General features: G+C 41.2%; 1 protein-coding gene across 8 annotated transcripts in view; it reads right to left on the bottom strand.

Moving 5' to 3' along the window:
• The window catches only part of GRID1 (glutamate ionotropic receptor delta type subunit 1), a 1864061-nt gene that overhangs the window by 581144 nt on the left and 1259058 nt on the right, over positions 1–23859 (bottom strand). For all 8 annotated transcript variants that reach the window (XM_033941939.1, XM_033941936.1, XM_033941932.1 and 5 more), the window contains one exon: positions 17296–17349. In XM_033941939.1, coding sequence (XP_033797830.1) covers positions 17296–17349 — 54 coding nt within the window. The remainder of the gene's footprint in view (positions 1–17295; positions 17350–23859) is intronic.

Here is a 23859-nt window from a genome sequence, read left to right on the forward strand (position 1 = left end):
TATCTCCAGGAGGCAGGGCGGAGGGAGGGGGGTGAGGAAGGACCCCTATGCCACTGCCATGTGAGCCCTTTAAATTTTTTGTGTGCTGCCACACCCAGAAATGCATATGACACATACACACACACACAATGTGATGGCTTTCAATGTGGTTCCTCATAAAATGCATCCCATAGATACATTTTGCAATAATGAGTACTTGCCATCAAACATGTTTCTGCTTTTGGGTATTACCCTTAAAATCATGATTTAGGCACATATGCTGGCTTGTATCAAACCACGGTAGAAGGTTTTACCGTGGGCCAGAGAGGTAAATGCTCTGAAGTTCATTCAATTCCTATGAGTGTCAAAGCATTTACCTCGCTGGCCCACGGTAAAACCCTCTACCGTGGTTTGATAAAAGGAGCCCATAGTTATCAATGTGGGCTACTGTTAAGACATGGTGTTTTACCAGAACTCATGCTATTTTTAGCACAAGTCCCATTTTATGCAGAGGCCTGGGGGGCTTTTTATTAAGCTGCAGTAAGAAATGGCCTTAGTTTGCCCTTATGAGGATCTTTCCCACATGCTTTGACCATTTTTACCATGACTGTGAAAAGGGGATATTTTAAAAATCTTTCCAACATAGGGCTGAGTGCTATAATAGCATTAGTGCACAGCTATTGTAAAATATTACTGCAGAAACATTTATCGTCTCCAGTTTAGAAGGTGGTAAAAGCTAGTGGTTAGGGCTGCAGCCTCAGCACCCTGAGGTTGCAGGTTCAAGCCCAGTGCTGCTTCTTGTGACCCTGGGCAAGTCACTCCATTGCCCCAGTCAGATTGTGAGCCCACCAGGACAGATAAGGAGATATACTTGAGTACCTGAATGTGAAACCACTTAGGGCTCCTTTTACAAAGCCGCGCTAGCGGGGTTAACGTGTGCGACTTTTCATCATGCGCTAAAACCCACGCTGGCCAAAAACTACCACCTGCTCAAGAGTAGGCAGTAGCGGCTAGCATGTCTGGTGGTTTAGCGCGCGCTATTACACGCGTTAAACCGCTAGCGCGCCTTTGTAAAAGGAGCCCTTAGGCTATAAGCGGTCTATAAATAATGAAATAAATTAACCATGCACTAACCAGTTAGCACATGGTAATGAAGATGGACTAACTGGTTAGCACAGGAATACCAACCCTCCGCCCCTGAGATGCCCCACTTAAAAAAATGACGCACGCACATGCCAAAACTAATACAGGAAGCTTTAGCTTTGCCCATGTTAAGACTATTTTTGCTGCACTAACCCCCCCCCCCTCCTTTACAAAACCATAGTGTGGTTATTAGTGCCAGCTGCGGCAGTAACAGCTCTGACGCTCATAGGAGTTCTAGGAGTGTCGGAGCTGTTGCCACCATGGCTGGCACTAAAAAGGAGAGATAAGAGCACATTAGTGCTTAAGAAAGAATAAGACAAGGACACCCTAGTTACTAATAACCCAGGTTAACAGTAAAAAAAATAAAATAAAATAATGAAAACCTTGATAAAACCCCCTAATTGCGGGGGTGGAGAGTGGGCATTTCTGCGCTAATCAGTGCATCTACATTGCTGCGTGCTGATTAGCATAGTTATAGCACGTGAGATATTATTCCCTATAAAATGAGCTAATTTTTGTTAATGGCCATGTGCTAATGTCAACATTCGCGTATGGTTATTATTTGAGAAAATAGAATATTGGCCATTTTCCAGCTGCAGGAAAAATGGCCTTGGCGTACGGGGAAGCGTTAGCGGTTTTAGCGCGCGTGACTTTTAATCATGCACTAACCCCTGCACTGGCTGAAAAACTACCGCCTGCTCAAGAGGAGGCGGTAGCGGCTAGCGTGACTGGCGGTTTAGCGCACGCACGTGCGTTAAACCGCTAACACGCCTTCGTAAAAGGAGCCCTAAGTGCTTGCTAAGGCCAACTTTTTCCAGAGCTTGGTAACAGTAGCCCACATTGATTACTTCCCTGCCTAATTTTTTTTTTTTTTTTTTTAAATTAAAAAAGGTATTAGCCCTTCCAATGCTAAATCTAATTATATAAACAGAACGCACCATTTCTTTGCAGTAGGACTTAATGATTCCCCTTGTGCTAGTCCAGGCTATTTATGATTCCAGCATTTCACATTTATTGTGTCATATCATCACTTGAAAACCTAAACTGTTATTTACAATATCTGCCAACACGGATTCTTGCCTTGTGCACTGTTTACGAAAACACATTTTATAATTCCAAACAAAACCAAAGTTCCCATTATTTTGCACTTCATGTATTTTATGTTGCTACGGCAGCTTTTATAGACCTGTGCTCTACTTTTATCAACCGTATGGAGATATAGACAATATGATGATGTTTGGCAATAGCAAATATATTGTGCTTGAAGTTCATGAGAGTATAAATATTAATTGTCTTTGTGGTTTGTTGGGCTTCTTATATTGTAGAATTATAGAAGCTCACAGAGTGACTCTGGGCAAATCACTTACCACTCCATTGCCCAGATACCATAGTTTGATTGTGAGCCCACCAGCACAGAAAGGGAAAAACACTTGGGGACAGATTATATAAACAACAACTACATTCAATGCCTAACTTTCTTTTAAAATTAACTTAATTGGAATGGGAATTGACTGTGCTGGTTTTCAGCCAAAAACTTTAATACAAAATACTATAGACCAGTGGTCTCAAACTTGTGGCCCGGGGGCCACCTGCGGCCCGCCAGGTACTATTTTGAGGCCCTCGCTATGTTTATCATAATCACAAAAGTAAAATAAAACAGTTTCTTGATCATATGTCTCTTTAGCCATAAATTACAATATTATTATTAAGACTTAATTAAGACTTAGCCAAAAGGAAAGATTTGTAAACTATAAAGAGATTTACTTCATGCAAAATTGTCATTTCTTTAATAAGACATTAACTATTTTTTCTGAGGCCCTCCAAGTACCTACAAATGTGGCCCTCCAAAGGGTTTGAGTTTGAGACCACTGCTATAGACGTATACAAAATACGCAAGACTTCTGCTCATTGCAAGACCTCGCTCATTTAGAACAGTCACTACACTCCTGCAGCGTCAGAGACAGAAGAACCATCGGCTCAGTTGTGATGAAGTGACGCGTGTATACTGTATGTACTTGTATTGCAAGTCTTTGCTTGTATATCAAGTTAAAATTTAAGAAAATGTTTTGCTTGTCTTGCAAAACACCTGCAAACCAAGTTACTTGCAATCCAAGGATTTAATGTATTTTGAATTATGGTATTTTTTATACATCTAAGTTACTTGGCCAAAAAAATGTCCTGTGCTATTTTTAGCACAGGGTTTCCCACATGCTAAGGCCACTTTTAGCATGACTGTAACAGCACCACATTTTCCATATTTCCTATTAATGGCCATACGCTAATTTCTGAATTAGCATGTGGCCATCGTTGTGTGAGCCCTTTCAGCCACCCCCACCTCCAATAATACAACTTCTTGTTCTGCATGGACAGGATATGTCGCAGGGAAGACTGAGACCCCAAGGCAGCTCCTTTCTATTGCAATGATGAAGAAAGCATCGTCAGTAGGCCGCTGGGAAATGGGAGAGAAGGAGAACTGCCAGCAGCTGGAGCAGCTGTGAAGCTGACAGTGCCTGGTAGTGGTTTCTAGTGCTTTGCTCTGCAGCATGCTGAGGCTGCTGGCAGTGTTTACATGTGTGGAGGTTGTGCTTGTTGCCTCTCCAAGCCTCTCATGAGGAGTGCCTATGCTCCCAACTTTACCTTGTCCAAACCTTCTTATACCCATCTATGCTAAATGCTAACCTTTGATCAGATATAAAAATGACATTTTTTATCCTATTATATAAAGAGAGCAACAATTGTATATTTGTATGTTTGTCTCAGAACTTTGAAATTGAAAACGGCCCTAAGGATTTGGGTAACGGAGTGAATTTATGGGTTTTGGGTGTGAGAAATTGATTTAGGTAGATCTGGAGTACAGCAAATATCATTTTTTTGGGGGGGGTTACTTGTTAATCTCAACGCAGCTTTTTGTTAATGCTTTCCTATAATAATATTTCTAAAGTTGTTTCAGTTTTAAGATACAGGGCCTGTTCTATTAAACTGCAATGGAGTGTGGATGAAGTTTAAGTTTGATTGCTTCTGTTTTAAGGCTTTGTTTGGTTTAGCTCCCAAATATATAACTGAGCTTTTCTCTTTTGCAACCAACAGACATAAGAGAAACTCACATATGAATTTTGTTTTTTCACCTGTTAGAGGATGTAAACTTAAAAAACATCATCAAAATCTTTTTTCATATCAAGCAGCATTATGGGGTAAGGATTTAGAACAATTGCTTTTGCTTACTGACACTTATGGGGAATTTAGGAGACACCTAAAAACATATTTGTTTTCGAAGTATTTAGGCAGCTAATTTGTAAAAATTTTATTATGCACTATTTTGATCATTTTATTTTCTCTAATTATTGGCTTTTAATTTTTTTTAGTTCTATTCAACTTCTTTTATTGTTTTTTTTTTAACTATTGTAAACCGCATAAAACTTTACGGCCTTGCGTTATATAAACTGATTATTTTTTTTTGGGGGGGGGGAGGAGGAGGGGTCATCTGGGACTTTGAGCACACAGAAAGACTGCTGGAATATCAGAGCGAAGTTTGGAATGCACTGGAAAAGGTTATTAGAGCATCTGAATGAGGCTTGGAACATACTGAGAAAGACTACTAGAGCACCAGAGTGAGGTTTACAATGCACTAAGGAAGGCTAGTAGAATAACAAAATGAGGCTTGTAAAACATTGAAAAAGACTGTTGGAGCACCACAGTGAGGCTTGGAACACAATGAGAAAGACTGTTGGAGCACTCAAATGAGGCTTGTAACACACTGAAAAAGACTGTTGGAGTACCAGACTACAACTTTGGAGCAGTGTGCTGCAGTCAAGAGGTTTCCTGACCGATAGGCCTAACATCCTAGAGCTATCCTAGCTGGAGAAACACTAAGAACATAAGAATAGCCTTACTGGGTCAGACCAATGGTCGATCAAGCCCAGTAGCCCATTCTCACAGTGGCCAATCCAGGTTCCTAGTACCTGGCCAAAACACAAGAAGTAGCAACATTCCATGCTACCGATCCAGGGCAAGCAATGGCTTCCCCTCATGTCTATCTCAATAATAGACTATGGACTTTTTCTCCAGGAAATTGTCCAAACCTTTCTTAAAACTAGCTCTGAGTTACATACAAATCTGACTTAAGAACAGCTTTAAAAACTTAATTCATTCTTAACCCCGGGACTGCCTGTACTCCATTTCCTAAGGCACTCTCTCTGTAGCAAAGTGTCTCTGTGGGAAACAGAGCTGGAGGGAAGAGATATGGAATGTAAAAAAGAGAACACAGCTGAAATTAAAACATTTCTATGGAGGCTTAGCCGGCCAATGGGCTGCAGGAACAAAACAAGACTCAAAGTTGCTAAGATACTGTCTCTTTAGGCACTGCTCCCACCTCCCCTGGCAGCCCATTGATCAACATTGTTAAAGAACCTTAGCCAGCCAATAGGTTACAGGGAAAAGCCAAACTGAAGGCTGATATCTCTTAAGCAATTGGTCCTATTTCCTCTGCAGCTTATTGACTGGCTAAGGAATCTCTGAGCACTGGACAAACAGCACACACTGCAGTGTTGTTAAGGAGTTGTGAGGGGAAGAGAGGCTGAGGGAACATATATGGAATGAAATAGAGAGAACAGAGCAGAACTAAATGCAAGCTGGGGGAGGCATGCACAGTGATACAAAGATAAGTGGCTGAAGAAAAACAGATAAGGATAGGAAGAGGAACTACATGGAATGTAACTAGAGGACTGATAGAAGTTTCTCAGGAGAGAATCAGGTTGAAGGGAAAAAGTACTAAGGGGTGAGGAAAAGGATTAAAGTGCAAGAGAGGGGAGACTATTTTCATTTAAAATTTTAGGACAGCTCCTTCCCACAACTCAGTGAGCCCAAGAATCACTGGGTAGGAATGTGCACCCCAATACCTACACAAGATAACCCAAATAACAACCCCATCATAACCATTCACCCACTTTCCCTAGCGAAGCTCAGTCTTCCAGGCACTATTTTTAAACTGAGATGTAAAAGTGAAATACATGTCCTCTTCAGTTTGACTGGAAAAGAGTGGCATATAAAATTATTCTGCTACAGAGAAAGCTGTATTGCCTTTTTAGAAGCAGCTGGTGTCACTTTTTCCATATATAGCAAGTAAAATAGCAAAATGGCACAATTTGTTTCATGCTAATTTTACCATGATAAAGAAGAAAGCAAAAGGAAAGTAACCAAAACCTTTCCCACAAAGCTGAGCAGCTCTGTCAAGAAAGCTATTGAACATACACCAGCCCTGGAAAAGAGTAAAATATCATCATGTCAGAGGACATACCTCTAACAATTATTACATAGTCTTTGCATTTACTGCATGTTAATTTTTGCTCTTAAGGTGTGATAAATGCTAAGACATACTGTATTGCACTTCAGTAAAAAAAGGAAGGAATGATCCCTTATAATCAAGTTCCCAACTAGAGTGGAAACTGTTTTATTTTTTAACTGAAAATTGTATTAATATTTACATAGAATCTGAAAACCCTAGCAGCAGTACTACAAGACTATTGCTGGAGGTTACAGAAGCCATTTTGTACCTGGAACCAGCATGTCCCAAGTTCATACCTCCTTCCTCCCTTCTGTGTCCCAAGTTCATGCTCCCTCCATCCTTCCTTCCCGCCTGTCCCAAGTTCTTATCCCCTTTTCCCTCTTGTGTCCCAACATGTTCCCTCTCTCTATTGTGTCCCAAGTTCATGCCCTCTACCTCCTTCCTGCCTGCCTTTGTCCCAAGTTCATGCTCCCTTCCTTTTGTGTCTCAAAGCACCCCTCCCCCTCCCTCCCATGTCCCAACACACCCCTCCCTCCCTCCTGTGACCCCCATGCCCCTCCCTCCTGTGACCTTACATGCCTTCCTCCCAAGGGTGTGTAACTGTGTTCTGACCAGCTCTAAGACATCCAAGTAGGCCACCTCCTCCTTTCTAGCCACACTTCTTTCTTCACAAAGCCATAGGCAGCAGAGTATGGCCAGAGGTCTTGGTGTGTTGGCTGCGTGGCCTGCTACCAAAAGGTGTGCAGCCACATAGCTTAAAGGGAACATTGTTTTATTCCTTTTTACTTCTTTTCTAATCAACTTTCTATCTCATTCTCTCATCCCCTAGCTTTCACATGTCTCATCCTCCTATTCCCTTTTATCTGTTTCCCATTACCACATTTCTACCCTTGTATACTCATTATTCTGCTCATTCATCTCCTTGACAACTTTCCCACATGGATCCATAATTTCGAACATCTCCCCTCCTTGTCACTTACTCCATCCTTGTAACCCAGCATTTCCTTCATCTCCTTCTTTTTCTCTCTCTTCCACAATCCAACATCTTTCTGCCCTTCCACTCCCTCCTCCCGTCTGACATCTGTCCTCCCTCTCCCCTTTTGGCCCCCAGTCCATATCCTCTCCACCTTTCCTTGTCCATCTCTCCTCTACCTCCTCTGCTCTCCCTGAGTCATCCATCGCTTTCTTTCCCTTCTGCCCCTCTCCTGAATTTCTTTCCCTTTCCCCATTTTGCCCTCTCCCCAAAATCCATCTCTTCCTCTCCCCACTTTGCTCCTCCACATCCATCTCTCACTCTCCCCATTTTACCCCTCTTTTTCCTCATCTGCCATCTCTTCCTTTCACCCCTTGTACCATCTCTCCCTGACCCCCCTCAGCTTTCCTCCATGTCAATCTCTCTTTCTCTAGCTCTCTCTGTCCTCCTCCAAATCCGTCACTCATTGTCCCCCTTATACTCCCTATGCCACCTCTCTCTGGAATCCTTCTATCCCCTCTGCCATCCCCAAGTCCATCTCTCCCTGTCCTTCACAAATCTGACATCTTTCCCTCCCTCCCTTACCCTATTCCTGAGTCTCGCATCATTCCCTTATTTGAGTCCAACATCTCTCCCTTCTCCCACTCCCTCCCCCAAGTCCTATACCACTCTCTCTACCTTCTACCCCTCTGCTGAATCTGAAATATTTTGAGACAAGCCTTTTCTAGGTGGCATTCTAGTGGAAGCAGCATCTTGCAGCTGGCCAGCGTACCTAGGATTGCCAGATTTTACGATTATAAAATCCTGACACCCTAGACCTGCCCCCAAGCCATCCATCTCCATCTCCCTGCTGCCTGCTTTGGTCGGGCAGGAGGCAATCCACGATTGAGAGGAGGCCCGCCCTCTCTGATAACTTCCTGTTTCCTCTGAGGCGGGCCACAGTGAATTGAAGATGCCATGGCCAACTTCAGGGCGGTACTGTGTTTTTAGAAGTTTGAGGTAGAAGAACGATGGCAAGGGCACGGTGGGGCTGTTGGGAAGGAGTGGATGTCAGGGAAGGGACGCGGCAGTGAGGGTCGAGACGACCAGTAAGTTTGCTGGCCTTTGGCCAGATACTGCTCCCATGCTTGCCTAGGTACACCCCTGCAGCCTCAGAAGAGGTATTTCTAGCTGGCAATTTTTGTGGAGGCCATGACCCCTGCAGCCTCTCCTGTTCAGACGCCTATGAGAGGAGTATACCTATACCTTTGAGAGTAGTAGGATCTCCTTTGGGCACCACTGGAAAGTCTATGAAAGAGTGGGTCAATAAAGGGACTATATGGTATTAATTCTTGATGAGGTCAGAGACATCTGCCACTTTTTCCTGAACCACAGGTTCTAAGTCTGAAACATTGCTTCCAGGCAAGTCTTCTCATGCCAGTACTTAAAATGGAAACTGGATGTCACAAAAAAAGGGTCATAGGTTGTCTACATCTAGTTCTTTTGACACTACTATTTGGCCACTAATGCACAGAGTTCTGCAGCCTTATCAAAGGACAGACAATCTGCAATTCCCACTACACTATGCACCAAGTTTCACAAGTAAATGCTCATTTAGAGCTGATAAGATTGAAAGTGGGACACACACAGAAACCCAATAACCCTCCTTTTCAAGAGACTCTAAGGTTCTAGCATATCACACAGGGGCACTGAGGATGGGTTTTAGAACTCTTTTCTCTCTTGGAAGTGAATTTTACCACCATAGAATGGTGTGTCAGCTGGTTTTTTTTTTAAAAATTCAGGAGCCTTTTGGACTCAGTATATAGATTTTGCCTTCTAAGATACAGGTTGCATAGAAAGAGGGGTCTCCCATGTCATGTCCAATTCCTGCCCACTCCCATGTATTTAGTAAGTGAATTTTACTTTACTGGTTCCTTTTTAAGTGCAAATAACATCAGCATGCTAATGTCTACTGTGTGGTAAAACCTGCATTAGCTGCTTAATACAGCTTAGTAATGGGCCTCATAGTTTCTGTACCCAAGCCTACCATTCTCCACTGCAGGAGATATCAGTATGATCAGTAATAATGGATAGAAAAAAATTTCAAAAATCTGAAAGTAGTTAATTGGTTTAGAATGATCTCTTTTCCATCACATCATTTTTTTCAGGCAGAATATAAACCTTCATAATTAAAGAAAGACTCTCTTTAGAAATCTGAAGAGATGTATGCATAGTTTTTGAACAATTCATCTAGCAAAAGCACCTCAGCTACAAGAAAATTTGCAGCTCTTCAGTTCACATTCTTTAGAGAATTATTCCATAGATTCTAATTTTCTTCTTATCATACTATCCTTAATTGAGGTTGAATTAACATTTTATTGAATCAGTTTTTATAGTTAACTGTTGAACTTCTTTGCGGACCTTGAGAACTGTATGTCTGTAAGTAGAGAAATGATTTAAAATCAAAGTAAGCAGTTTATGATACTGTGAATTTATTAGCAATGGGCAGCCAGAAAATGTTCTTTTTTGGCACCATTTTGTTAAACAGAATCAATTTGTGACACCACTGCTGCTTACTATATATGCATGAAGCCTGGGTTACTTGTAAGTACAATTTTGGTATTTCATCATGGTTATGTATCAACAAATATCATTTGATATATTTTTGATCATCCAACATCAGACCTTGATGTAGACATTTCCACATGCCAAAATATGGGCCATATCAGGTTCATACGGGATTCTCGACTATCCCAGGCTTGATGGCCCGTGGTATGTTTTTTCTTGCTGGTTTCATGTAATTTCTGATGTCATTTCATGTCATTGCTGATATCATTTCATTTGGCTATTTTGTTATCATGGGAGCAAAGTTGAGTGCAAATACTATTTGCAAAAATGACACACTCTCCCACAAAGTGCACACTCTTTTCCTGACAGTTTTTGATGGTTTGCACATGCACAATGGTTTAAATTAGCATACTTTTCAGAACAGAGTACACTCTTTTGAAAGAATTGCAAATAGCCCACACTGTATCATATGAAATATTATGTGTTTTCTACTTATTCATATTCAGTAACAAGCAATGACATGGTATATGTTGTTGACATGTCCCATGTCATTACAAACAACAGCCAATCTCAAGAATATATATGGAAAAGATTTGCTGAATCCTTTTCCAGATATGTTGATGCGTTACCTCAATCTTTTACTCTAGAACTTTCCAAATGACTTGGAATCATGTCCTCAAAACTCTTCCCTGGGTACTTCGGTCCATCAATGCTTCACTGTATTTGTCTCTTTTCTGTTATTTCTTCCTTTATTATTTTTAAGTATGTATATCACCTTAAAAACCTGTGCCAATTCCATAAAAGTTATGCACTCCTTATAGAATCACGCTAAGCACCAATATACATAATAACTTTTAGATGCACCCACTTTAAGTCAAGGAAAACTCAGCCTAAATGCCCACACCTAAGCTGTTTGCACATTGACACATAGGCAAAAAACTTGCAAGCTCAAAGCCTTTAACTGTGCCCCCTTCTAGATATGCATATTGGACATGACGTATAACACTTTGTGCTTATTAATTTGCACACATAACTTTCAATTAACTCCAATCAGTGTCAATTATGTGGTGTTAATTGTCAATTATCGGTGTCAATTAGGCTTATTCTCAGTTAGGTTTTATGCATACACCAATGTACACATACAACTTTCAGGGCCATGTACAGAATTTGGTTATATGTGTGCAAAATCCATAGTGTGCAACTGCAAGAGGGTGTGGCTTGAGAGATGCCTGGGTAGTTCAGAACAAGAGTGGAATGACAGACATCTGGGACTCCGGGTAATAAGGCTCCTGAATCCCCATATCTGTTCTTCTGTAGCAGAAGGCAACAGCATTGGCTCCATTCAGCTGTCTGCCGCCAAGCTCAAGAACAGCTCTTTGATGTGTCCCACCATTACTGAAGTAGGAGGTTAAGTCAGAAAGGGATGGGATGAGTTGAGAGCAGGCTGCCAGCTTGACGGCAGACAGCTGGTAGGAAGTGCAGAGCCCCCCAACTGCTCTGGACCTTCAGGCACTACCCATAATCAGTTTACTCCTGGTTCAGAGGAATGTTTGGATCTTATGGGCCTAATGCTCTAAAGGACACCGATCTTGGCGGCTGCCTAAGAAGCAGCCACCGATTGCATGTCAATCGCGCATCAAAGTCCTTTAGAGAATCACGTCTTCTTTTCTTTTTCTAATAGATGCCTTAAATGTAGGCCAGCATTTTACAGGCCTATATTTAGAGATGTTTACAGATACCCAAGGGCACTTCCAATGGAAACCATGCCCAAGCTGGCCTTGGGCATCGGTAGGCGTGCCTAGATGCCTCTATAGTCGCGAGTCAGACACCTCAAACATAAGACCTACTCTGAAAATAAGTCCTAGCATCATTTTCTAGGTAGGTCTTAATATAAGCCCTACCCCAACTGTTCAACCTGCCCCCCAGCACAGCCGAACCCCTGCTGACCCTCCAACCTTCCCTCCCTGCCGACTGCCAGCGAGCCCTACCTTCGTCCAAAGCAGCATCGGGCCGGCAGTACTCTAAGCAGGCTGCATGGCCTTGTCCATCGGGGATTTCACTTTGCCGTGTTACTGATGACATCATCAGTGTGTGGTGCAGTGGTTAAAGAAAAAGTCTCAGCACCCTGGGATTGTGGGTTCAAACCCCCGCTGCTCCTTGTGACCCTGGGCAAACCACTTAATCCCCCCATTGCCCTAGGTACATTAGATAGATTGTGAGCCCACTGGGACAGACAGGGAAAAATGCTTAAGTACCTGAATAAATTCATGTAAAACCATTCTGAGCTCTCTTGGGAGAACGGTATAGAAAATAAAATAAATAAGAACATAAGCATCGCCTCTGCTGAGTCAGACCATAGGTCCATCGTGCCCAGCAGCCGGCTCCCGCGGCAGCCCTCCAGGTCAAAGACCTGTTAGTGATCTTTTGCATACAACATTTTGCCTTGTATAGTATCTCTCTAACCATACCCCTCAATTCCACTTTCCTTCAGGAATTTGTCCAATCCCTTTTTGAACCCCAAAATCATACTCTGCTCTACCACCTCCTCTGGAAGAGTGTTCCAGGTGTCCACCACCCTCTGAGTGAAGAAGAACTTCCTAGCGTTTGTTCTGAATCTGTCTCCCTTCAATTTCCTCGAGTGCCCTCTTGTTATTGTTACCCCCGCAAGTCTGAAGAATCTTGAGCATGGACCATGAGACACCAGCACACTCATAAAGCTGCAGCTGCCAATTAAGCTGCTAGCTTTCAAGGTATGAAAAATAACAAAAAACATGGAAAATGACGCCTAACGCAAGATTTACCAATAATATTTAATTTTATTGTTTTTATTTTTCTATCATGGACATCAAAAGGCTAGTTGCGTTAGCGGGAGGTCGTTATAGTTGCCAAAATGCTGGCCTTCTGATAACAAACTCAATTTGATACTTTGAAGCTCCCCATTATATACCTTTGGCCCAGTGTGACATCATTGGCTGTGGGCCAATCAAAATTAACAGAGGTGGTCTTAAAAGTTAGACAAAGAAATTTCCTCTACATGTTTAAAAGTTTCAGAAATCATATTTGTTTTGTTTACATTCATTTCTGAATATACATTAACATTTTATAACATATCCAATATTCCTTTTATCCTTTTCACAAAGGTATATTAAGAGAATCTGCATTTGTTAAAAAAGGTGCTGATATACCTATTCTCAGCCTGCTTTGAACAACTAACAGTTTCATGTTACACCTAAAAAAAATGTTGAAAACTGGTCAGCCTTAGAGGAAAAAGGAGAAGGAGGGGCTGTTTCCCCCTCTCCCTGAAACCTTACAGCTTCAAATTTCATTGATTCTCACACAGAAGCCTTCCTATGTTAGAGATTGCTGCAGTGTCTCTGATTCTAACAACCATTTCCAGATGCTGTGTTCAGGATTTTTTATATAAAACATTTCACTTTAAGTACACAATCCATTCATACTTGGGGCCCCACATCCATACATTAATAATTTCATTCATATTTAATACATATTATATCTCAGTTTGGGATATGTAATCTAATATACTCTTCCTAACCAGCCTGAAGCACATCTGGTATCAATTAGAACCACGATGCTAGAAGCGGGAAACCTAAACAAAGAAGACAGAAAGACAGAGAACAAAATGGAGTCCATGTATATCCTGATTTCCTCCATGATCTAGCTTAATAGCAAAGTACATAAAAATAATATTATTATGCTTTTCCTTAATATTAATCTGTAGTGTGTTTTTCTGGCCTTGGCTAGATCCATATTCAGATTTTTATTCACCAATTTTTCTATTGGGTATGGCCTTAACTAACACATATGCTTTTATCTGACTAGAGTTACCCAGAATCATACGAAAAGCAGGCCATTTTTGTAGAAAAATTCCACAAAATACTGCACTATCATGTCCTGATGTCCATTCCATTACTGTCCCATAGACATCACCCCCTACTGGCCACGAGCCACTACTGCTCAATCTGTCCCTCTCTACCTTATCTATACCCTTCATGATCTTGTAAGTTTCTATCATGTCCCCTCTAAATCTCTGCTTTTCCAAGGAAAAAATCTCCAGCCTCTCCGCATATGAAAGGTTTTCCATGCCTTTTTATCATTTTTGTTGCTCTTCTTTGAACCCTCTTGAGTATCGCCATATCCTTCTTGAGGTTCGGCGACCAGTATTGAGTGCAGTACTCCAGGTGCGGTCGCACCATCGTCCAATACAGCGGCAGGATAACTTCTTTGGTTCTGGTAGTGATACCTTTTTTTGATAATGTTCGCCTTCTTGGAGGCCGCTGCGCATTGTGCCGCCGGCTTCATTGTTTTATCCACCAAGACCCCCAAGTCCTTTTCAAGGTTGCCTTCCCCCAATACCTTCCCCCCCATCGTGCAAGACCTTTCCCTACGTGCAAGACCTTACATTTCTCTACATTGAAGCTCATCTGCCATCTATTTGCAGTTTGTGAAACACTCAGAGGAAAATTTTCAAATCAATATATTAAATATTTTCAGGTTAAACCAAATAGAAATTATTTGCTTTTCAAAAATAATAATACTCTTAATATTCAGTTCTCAGACCTGAGTTATCAGTGGACTTATGCTGTTGTCAAAAATCATATTAGGTTTAACATCCTCATCTATAAGATTTGCACTGAGTGACTTCCCCAATTTAAATGACACCAGGATTCAGCTTCAGACTTCTGTTATCCACAAGGGATCTCACTTTAAATCTTGGTATTATGTTTATGCCAATCAAGCTTGGATGGCTTGGGGCATATGATGTAGATAGGATACCTAGAAAGAAAAAAAAAATACTCTCTAGATTCTCCAATTCCTAAGAAGGCCATGAACGGAGGCGGCATTACAGAATTCACTTCCAGTTATCAATTCCATATATCCGTACTGTCTGTATTGTTTATTCTGTTATAAAACTTCTTTATATTCTACCTTGGTTTAAACCGGTCTTTTAGGGTTTGCAAATTTTAGCCATAAATTTACATTAGTTAATCATTTCCAAATGGCAGGAAAGTCAGTTTTATGAGCTATTTTCTGAAAAAGAAAAAAAAACTATAAATTAAGACTAATCACTACAGGATACCTTATTTTTAACATCTGGAACATTGAGCACAGTTTTAAAGAAAAGTGTTGTCCTTGTTGAGAGATTGATTTTCTGTAAAACAGCTATATCACTCTTTTTTTTTTTTTAAAAAGATGATTAAGGGGAAAAGGACAAGGCCATTGTTCTCTCTGAGTGGAAGTCCTCCAACCGCATTGCTGCCGTTGGAGTATGATGCTTCAGTACTGTGTTTTCAATCCCTAGAGACGAGCAGATTCCCTGGAGAGATTGAAACAGCACCCACCATCAGCATGAATGTAGGCAGAGGACTCCTGCTCAACCTAGGGGGGGAACAGTGGACGAGGATATGGCATTTTCCTTCTGCTCCTTTCAGTATCCAGCTCACTTGAACCTAACAAAGTAACATAAACCCCTCCCACTTTTACCAAATCACAAAAGTGTTTTTTTAGCTTTGAGCGTCGGGAGTAGCACAGAGCATTCAGCGTGCCAGCCTGCACTACAAACCGCTATATCAAGGCTTTATAAAATGGGGGATAGTAAACAACAGCAGATATAGACCCCCACAGTCCATCCAGTCTGCTCAACAAGATGGCCAGAGTTGTGCTTGCCCCTCTGTGTGGGCCCCTTCAGATGTTGGTAGCTTTTGAATAAAAGAGCATCTTTATACACTTTAGCTGGAACTCCATTGGTCTACCTCCTAGTTTGGTTTTACTGTTTACCTACATAGGAGTTCCTTCCTTCCGTTTTACCCCCTCCTTTAATAACGTGTAGCGTGGGTTTTAACACCCACAGCGGTGGTAACTGCTCCAACGCTCATAGGAATTCTATGAGCGTTGGAGCAGTTACCGCCACTGCAGGTGCTAAAACACGCACTATGAGTTATTAAAGGAGGGTGGTTAGTTTGGTATACTGTATATATATATATATATATTTATTTTTTTAATTTTTTTTTTTTAAATGGCCATATGCTAGTGACATCATCAGTCCATGGTCATTATAGAAAAAAATAGAAAATCAGCTATTTTCTGGCTGAGGCAAAAATAGCAGGAAAAACTCACATAAGGGCATTCTAAGGCAATTTTTTTTTTTTTAATTTATCAAATTTTGAAATTACAGTTCACAAGTATCCATTTGCTGAAGAAACATGGAAAGAAAAAAATACTTTTAAATCTAGCATATTTTTATTAGAAATAATATACTTCTATATTAGGCCATGACCAAATGAACAAGGAAAGGAATCATTAAGGGCTCCCTTTACTAAGGTGTGCTAGCATTTTTAGCGTGCACTACGCGGCTAGAACTAACGCCTGCTCAATGCTGGCATTAAGGTCTAACGTGCATGCTATTCTGCGCATTAAAGCCCTAACGCAGCTTAGTAAAAGGAGCCCTAAAGGATAAGGCAATCCAAAATTAGTAATATCATTAAAGTAAGGCTATAACAATCACCAGCAATAATTTTTATATACCAATGCCCTGTAATTTCCCTCAAACCTTAAGCCAGTTTCTTAATATTTATAAAGGTTTTTAGTTGTTCAGGAACAAAAAAAGTTATATTTTAAACATCCCAGGGATACCAAACATTTACAAGGATAAAGGAGCTTAAATGTGGCCCCTAAATCCAAGGTCTCTTGTCTATAAGCAAGAAAAGATTTTCAGGAATTCCTGTGTTACTTTTGAAACATCTGGAAAAATCTAGATTTTTTTTGACCAAGGAAAAGAGATTTAGAATGGCAAAAATAAATTTTCATAGCATTATTTAAGTCTTGTTCAAAGACAAAGGAAGCAACTGTGAGGCAACTTTTTACAGCAGCTTAGTAAATGGGCCCTTTAGTACTCAGTAAAATACTAGATTACTTTTTTTGTGTTTTTTTTAAAATGCTATTAAAACAAATGTGTGAAACCAATAGCCCCTAGCCCCCCCAAAAAAAAATAAAAAAAAAAGTTGGGAAAAATAAAAACTAAACATTTCTCTGGGTATATCCTTTCCCAAGTCATGTATCCCTTGGCTAAGGGGCAGATGTGGTCATTCTCCCCTTCCACTGATCCCTACATCACAGGCCTCAAATGCAGCCATTAGATACCAATAAATGTAAAATGACTGACTTCCATTCTCTAGGGTGGTGAATGCAGGAGAGTGGAAGCCAAATTCTATGCTACACAGCTCTGTATGCTAAAAGACAATTACATAAGACATTGTTGCATCTTTTGATAAAGCAAGGCTTGAAATGGCTAGCTGAAAATACAGTACAGTAGTATATTCAGTACAGTAGTATACAATTCTATCATTTCTCTTACCTCATTCACATATACCCAGTGACTGTCTTTTGATGCAAGGTTGGTTTCAACAGCCTGCAGAAATATTAAAAGAAAGAACAAAAGTCATAAAAATATATTCATCCTTTGCTTTCAGTCTCTGCAAACTGAATTAATTTGTGCTAATTTTGGAATAGATTTTTACACTTTATTTTTTTCAATTCTTTGTTACATATTATAGCAGCTCAGTTTGGAAGGCAGTTCATTAAAATGGAATATATCTGCATGCAACATGTAAGCATATACCCTCAAATTCTATATATGTTGCTGAAAGTTGTACATGCAAATTTGCATTCATAATTTAATTCAGTAATGAGCCAATTAGCAGTAATAATTGAGTGATAGCTATCATTTATCATGCTAATTGCCAACAATTTAGACTTATGTACTCATTTTTCTAAGCACTATACTATAAAGATGTATGCATAATTTTTTTAGGTACAACAAAAAACTTCAGTACTCCACTGTATCCCTTGAATACATTTGGTTCTTTCTGTCTGTCTGCCTGCTGGATTGTCAAACCAGACCTTTGACAAATTACCGTTGCATATGCCAAGTTTGCCTTATCCAAACCAGCTTGGGACTATTTGGCAGCAGTATTTGTAACAACAAAATTTTGGCAAAGCATTGTTGTAAATGCCAATGTGGACTTATGCACGCCAATCTGGGACTATTTGACAGTAATATTAGTTGTAATTGTTTTTATAATTTTATATTTTACTGTTTATGCTATTAATAAACCTGTGTATTTCCAGTTCATCAACTCCACTTCTGCTGGGTGGTTTTTTGTTGTTTTTTTTTAGTTCACCAGCATTTTGTTCCTGCACAATTTTTTTTAACATGCAACTGAAAGGGCGATGTCGATATGAGAGAGGCATGGGGGTCAGGAGCATTCACTAATGATTTGTACACTGCTGTAGGATTTGGGTGATCCATGTCTAACTTACAGGCAAGAATTTAAACCAGGTTTTAGTTGATATAAATCAGCGGTCTCAAACTCAAACCCTTTGCAGGGCCACATTTTGGATTTGTAGGTACTTGGAGGGCCGCAGAAAAAAATAGTTAATGTCTTATTAAAGAAATGACAACTTTGCATGAGGTAAATACCTACAAATCCAAAATGTGGATTATCTGAAATCTGAAACAGTTATAGTTTATAAATCTTTCCTTAATTGCTTCTGATAATTTCAGCTATATACAGCTAAAAGCAGTGCAACATGCAGAAAGTGAAAAAACTATCAAAGTATCAAGAGACAAAATTTTGGACCAACTATTTTGAGGCCCTCGGTATTATAAAGAATGATCCACTATTCAGGCAAACTGGGAAAATCCCTTCTCTTCAAAATCACAGGTCTTTGGAACGACCTCACCACCCCGCTGCGGAACCTGAGCTCCCTTCAGTTATTCCGCAAACAACTGAAAACCTGGCTTTTCAGCAAATTGTAGCTCTATCCTTCCCCCCTTTCTCTCCCCCCTTCTACACATAAGTTCATGTAATCCTTTTTCTTCTTCTCTACCCACTATTTTAAGTTCTTGTAAACCGTGTCGAGCTCCATTCTCATGGAGATGATGCGGTATATAAGCTTAAGGTTTAGATTAGATTAGATTAGATTCTTTATGGAAAACTTGTGCCTTAAGTGTCCGACGGTCGCATCCTTAACCGCCTTCAGCTCTCACCTCCTTTAGCACCGGACACAAGCACAAGCTGCACTGCCTCCAATGGTTACCTTACATTCTGCAACGTTGCCCACCTCAATGCTGTAATCTCACGCAAGCACTTTCCTGCATCTGTACGCGATTGTCCTCTCCATTCCATCTCACAATTGTGTACAAATGCAGCAAAGCACTTGCATGAGGTTACAGCAGTAAGGCGGACAACATTCCAGAACGCGACTGCCGGACACGACCGCCGGACACTTAAAGCACAAGTTTTCCATAAAGAATCATTCTTCTAATACCGAGGGTCTCAAAATAGTAACTGGTGGGCCGCATGTGGCCCAAGGGCCATGAGTTTGAGACCACTGGTATAAATCATCATGCCAAAAACTGGGCGCAGATCCTGGTGCTGAGCGTTATTATTTAAACAGTGCCCAACTCAGAGTTCCATTTATAGGAAAGTGCTCAGCACTCTTTTTTTTTTTTTTAGAAGGGGCACATTTGGGCACCATTTACTCAATTTAGTCCGTAGAGTACCATAGAAACAATAACTGTATCAACTACATATATATGTACACATTGAGGGAACCTGGTTTAATAAGGCAAGTGAGTGCCTGCCAAGGTGTTATTTTATGAAGACACAAAGGCACCTATGGTGCATATTTTAGAATCACTATGTTTTAGCCTTTATAAACTGGCACTGAGAAATCTATGTTGCACGGACCTCCAAATTCTGATTTTCCAAATCCAGTATTCCCTTCATTTTTTTAAATTCTGGCACCTATATATATGCCAGTCACCAATTATATGTTTGTGGAAGTCTCTTCGTTACACAGCAGGGCAAAAAACAGTGTAATAAACACTGGAAACCTCTAAAGTTTAACTTTGGTCTTGAACCAGCAGCACCATGACTGTTTAACATATGGACACCCTTCTTATCATCAGCTTCCGTATTAAATAGACTGGAAAAAAAAAATAGAACAGTGAAAAGCTCCAGATCTAAGAAAGAAAAAAATGGTGCTACAAAAACCCAGTTCCAAATACGCCCTTCAAGAACAGACCAACTCTGTTGCAAGGAAGACTACAGATACATCATTACAGTTGCAAAAAAAAAAAAATGTATTCTATACTACAGCAGCATCTGTCAAGAATATGACAAATACAACAATTATCTTCCAGGCTCCTCTATCAACACATCTGTTACTCAGTGGTTGTATGAGTATATCCAACTTCATAGCCAACTTTGGCCATTTCTTAAGTTTTGGGAGCCATAGATCAAATTCAAGTTCACATACTGTCCATTGAGAAGATACGACATAGCACTGTGTCAGGAGGAGGAACTGACTGAAAAGCCCCATTTGCTTACTACTAGCATTCATGCACATGAATAACTGTCATGTGTGTAAGTTCTCTGTGCATACTAAGCACTATTCTATACTGGGATGCTCCATGCAGAGCAGGGGAGAACACTTTAAAAGAAGCGGTGCTAACGGCTCACTGAGACCAGCATCAGTATCGGGAGCCCCTCTCCAGCAGGGCACCTGGTCACAGTTCCACCGCATATAGATCTTCATATTAATATTGAAGAGTGTCAGCTCAGGAGTGGCATGTGAGCACCGCTCCACCTCTCCCAAGACCCAGCAGGGGAAAAAAAAAGATTGCTTTCAAGCAGCGGGCTGACATCTTTTCGTCAGCCCGCTCAGGAGAGGAGTGCGATCACCGCTTTGCCTCTCCCACAACCTAACAGGGAGAAAAAGATTTAATCTCCTCTCCCTGCTGGTAACGGGGAGGAAGTCGAGCTGGCTCAATCGACCTGCATGCCGGTCCGATGTAGTCTCTGTGTGGCGGCGTGGGCTGGCTCCCGCTTTCATCTGCCCTCAGCACGCCTTTGTTGCAGCTTGAATTCAACGGAGCTGGTCCTATGCTGGTTCGGGAGGGGGCAAAGCAGTGCTCCCACACTCCTCTCCGCTAGTGGCTGGACATGAACACAAGGAGCCAGAATTCTCCCATCCACCACGAAAAGAAATAGGACCCAATTCTTCAACTCTTAACCGCCACCATAGAACCATTCAGGCATCAGGCAACGGCTCCCTCAGCTGCCAGATCGGAGCAACTGTCAAACTGGAAATCGGTAGGTGAGCTCAAAAGAAGCAAACACCAACGAGACTGGAAGTCCCAAATGAAAACAGCACAGACAGAACAAAAAACCAACAAAAAATAAATTTAAAAGAAAAATCAACAAAGGCAAAATAAAACAAAAACAAAAGCAGGACAAGGAAGGCAGCACAGAAGATGACCTAAGTGGCCGCCATCTTTTAGGAATATTCATTTCTATCTCTATCTCTACCTCTGTCTTTATATTTTTATCTTTACTTTTCATAAATTGTTTCTTCAGGTACTTTAGTTAGATTGTGAGCCTTTGGGACAATTAGGGAATTTTCAAAATAATGTGAAGATGAAAGTGAGGTTATTCAAACCTTAATAAATCTCAAACTTCACCTCACTCAATGTGAAAAAAATAATGAAACTGAATCTTCAAATTGAGATATATCACAACATTCACATCCAATCCGACATGTTGTAAGTCATAAATACTTGCTATATTCCGTCATCTTCCATTCATCTCAGAAGTAAGACAAGCAAATGACATATGCTGATTCATTCTTTAATTATTCTTTAATAGTGCAGAGTTTATTGTATCTTTTAATGCATCATTTTTGTAAACCGCTTAGAAACCTCACGGTTATTAGCGGTATATAAGAATTAAATTAAATTAAAATTAAATTAAATAAAGGTCATTCTGTACAGAACGGCCTTAATAGAATACTAGCTCAGGTCCGGATTCTCTAAACCAGTGGTTCCCAACCCTGTCCTGGAGGACCACCAAGCCAATTGGGTATTCAGGCTAGCCCTAATGATTATGCATGGAGAAGATTTGCATGCCAGGCAACTCAATTATATGCAAATCTCTTTCCTGCATATTCATTAGGGCTATCCCAAAAACCTGACTGGCCTGGTGGTCCTCCAGGACAGGGTTGGGAACCAATGCTCTAAACAGCACCGTTGTCAGTGGCTGACTTAAAAATGGCCACAGATCGTGTGTCAATCACATGAAGGCGCCATTTAGAGAATTATGCCTCCAGCAAAGGTAGGTGCTGGAAATGTAGGCCAGGGTTTTCAAGGCCTACATTTATGGTGCCTACCTTTGACATGAATCTCACCTGTGTAGGCACTTTTTGGTTCCTAACACCACTTCTGGCGTTAGCCATGCCTACAGTGGCGTTAGGCACTGTAAAGTGCTTCTGGAGGCAGGATTCCAGTGCCGTTTTTTTAGTCGCTGGTAAGCACTTTCAAATTTCTCTTAAGTACTCTTTTAAATGGCATTTTGGGCTTAACTTAGACGCAGGTAGGGCACCTACTGCCACCTAAGTTGAGGTGCTGTTTAGAGAATATGGGCCTTAGTTAAGGTGATCATATGTCCCGTTTTTGGATCCCCTGTCCCGTTGTCCCCACACACAGCTTTGGGACGCCAAAATGTCCCATTTTCAGGGACAGTGTCCTGAAGCTGTGTGTGGGGACAACGGGACAGGCAATCGGTTCCTGTCTCTCCCTGCTGAGCAAAAAAAACCAACAACCTCCCTCCAGCGCTCGATTTAACCCCCACCCACCCCCACCCCCGGTCCACCACTGCTGCTATCCTCTTACCTCCTTGCTGCTACTATTCTCCACCCAGAAGTCTTCCCGATGTCAATTCTGACGTTGGAGAGGACATTCCGGGCCAGCCAGGCAGCGATTAGCTGGCCCGGAACATCCTCTCCAATGTCAGAATTGACATCAGGAAGAAGGCTTCTGGGCGGCGATTAGGAGCAGCAGCAGGGAGGTAAGAGGGCAGCAGCGGCAGCAGATCAGGGGGGGAGGGTTTAAATAAGGCGCTGGAGGGAGGCTTTTTTTTGTGCGGCAGGGAGGGAAGGAGGTAGGCAGGCAGGCAAGCAGGCTGACTTTGGCACGGCAGGGAGGGAGGGAGGGAGGCAGGCAGGCTGGCTTCAGGGGTGGGGGTGGGACAAAGTCTGGAAGGCAGTGAGGGGGACATGGGAAGGAGGCACTGGGGGCACTAAGGACATAGGGAGGAGGCACTGGGGCACTAAGAATATGGGAAGAAGGCACTGGGGCACTAAGGACATAGGATGGGACACTAAGGACATAGGAAGAAGGCACTGGGGGCACTAAGGGCATAAGAAGGAAGGAGGGAGAGAATAGAAAGGGATAATTGTTGGGCCTGAGTGCAGAAAGAAAAAAAATGAAAGAAAGGATACACAGAATGAAACACAACCAGAGACTCATGAAATCAGCAGACAGCAAAGGTAGGAAAAATGATTTTATTTTCAATTTAATGATCAAAATGTGTCATTTTTGAGAATTTATATCTGCTATCTATATTTTGCACTATATTTGTCTATTTTTCTATAGTTACTGAGGTGACATTGCATATTTAAAGTCATCTGCCTTGACATCTTTGAACCCCCCAAATATAAATGGTATTTAACATTTTCTCTGCATATAGTGTGCTTTGTAGTTTTTTTAAAAATTTTATGGTTACCATTATGAGTTAATAAGCTTAAGATATGTGTACATGAAAAAAATTGGGGGCGGGATTGGGGGTGGGACTGAGAATTAATAGATGTCCCCTATTGATGAAAAAAAATAAATGGTCATGTTAGCCTTAGTGCATATTTTCATACCTAACTTTTGGTGTGAGCATTTATGTCTCTCAAAGGTTGGTGTAAAGGCTTGTGCAGTTAGATAAGGAAATGACAGTATTCTGCAGCTCTGATCCTAAATTCAGGGAATCCCACTGATCTGCTCATGCCCCTCCCATGGTCACACCCCGTT

Source organism: Geotrypetes seraphini, chromosome 4 (assembly GCF_902459505.1).
Source record: "Geotrypetes seraphini chromosome 4, aGeoSer1.1, whole genome shotgun sequence".
Lineage (NCBI taxonomy): Eukaryota > Metazoa > Chordata > Amphibia > Gymnophiona > Dermophiidae > Geotrypetes > Geotrypetes seraphini.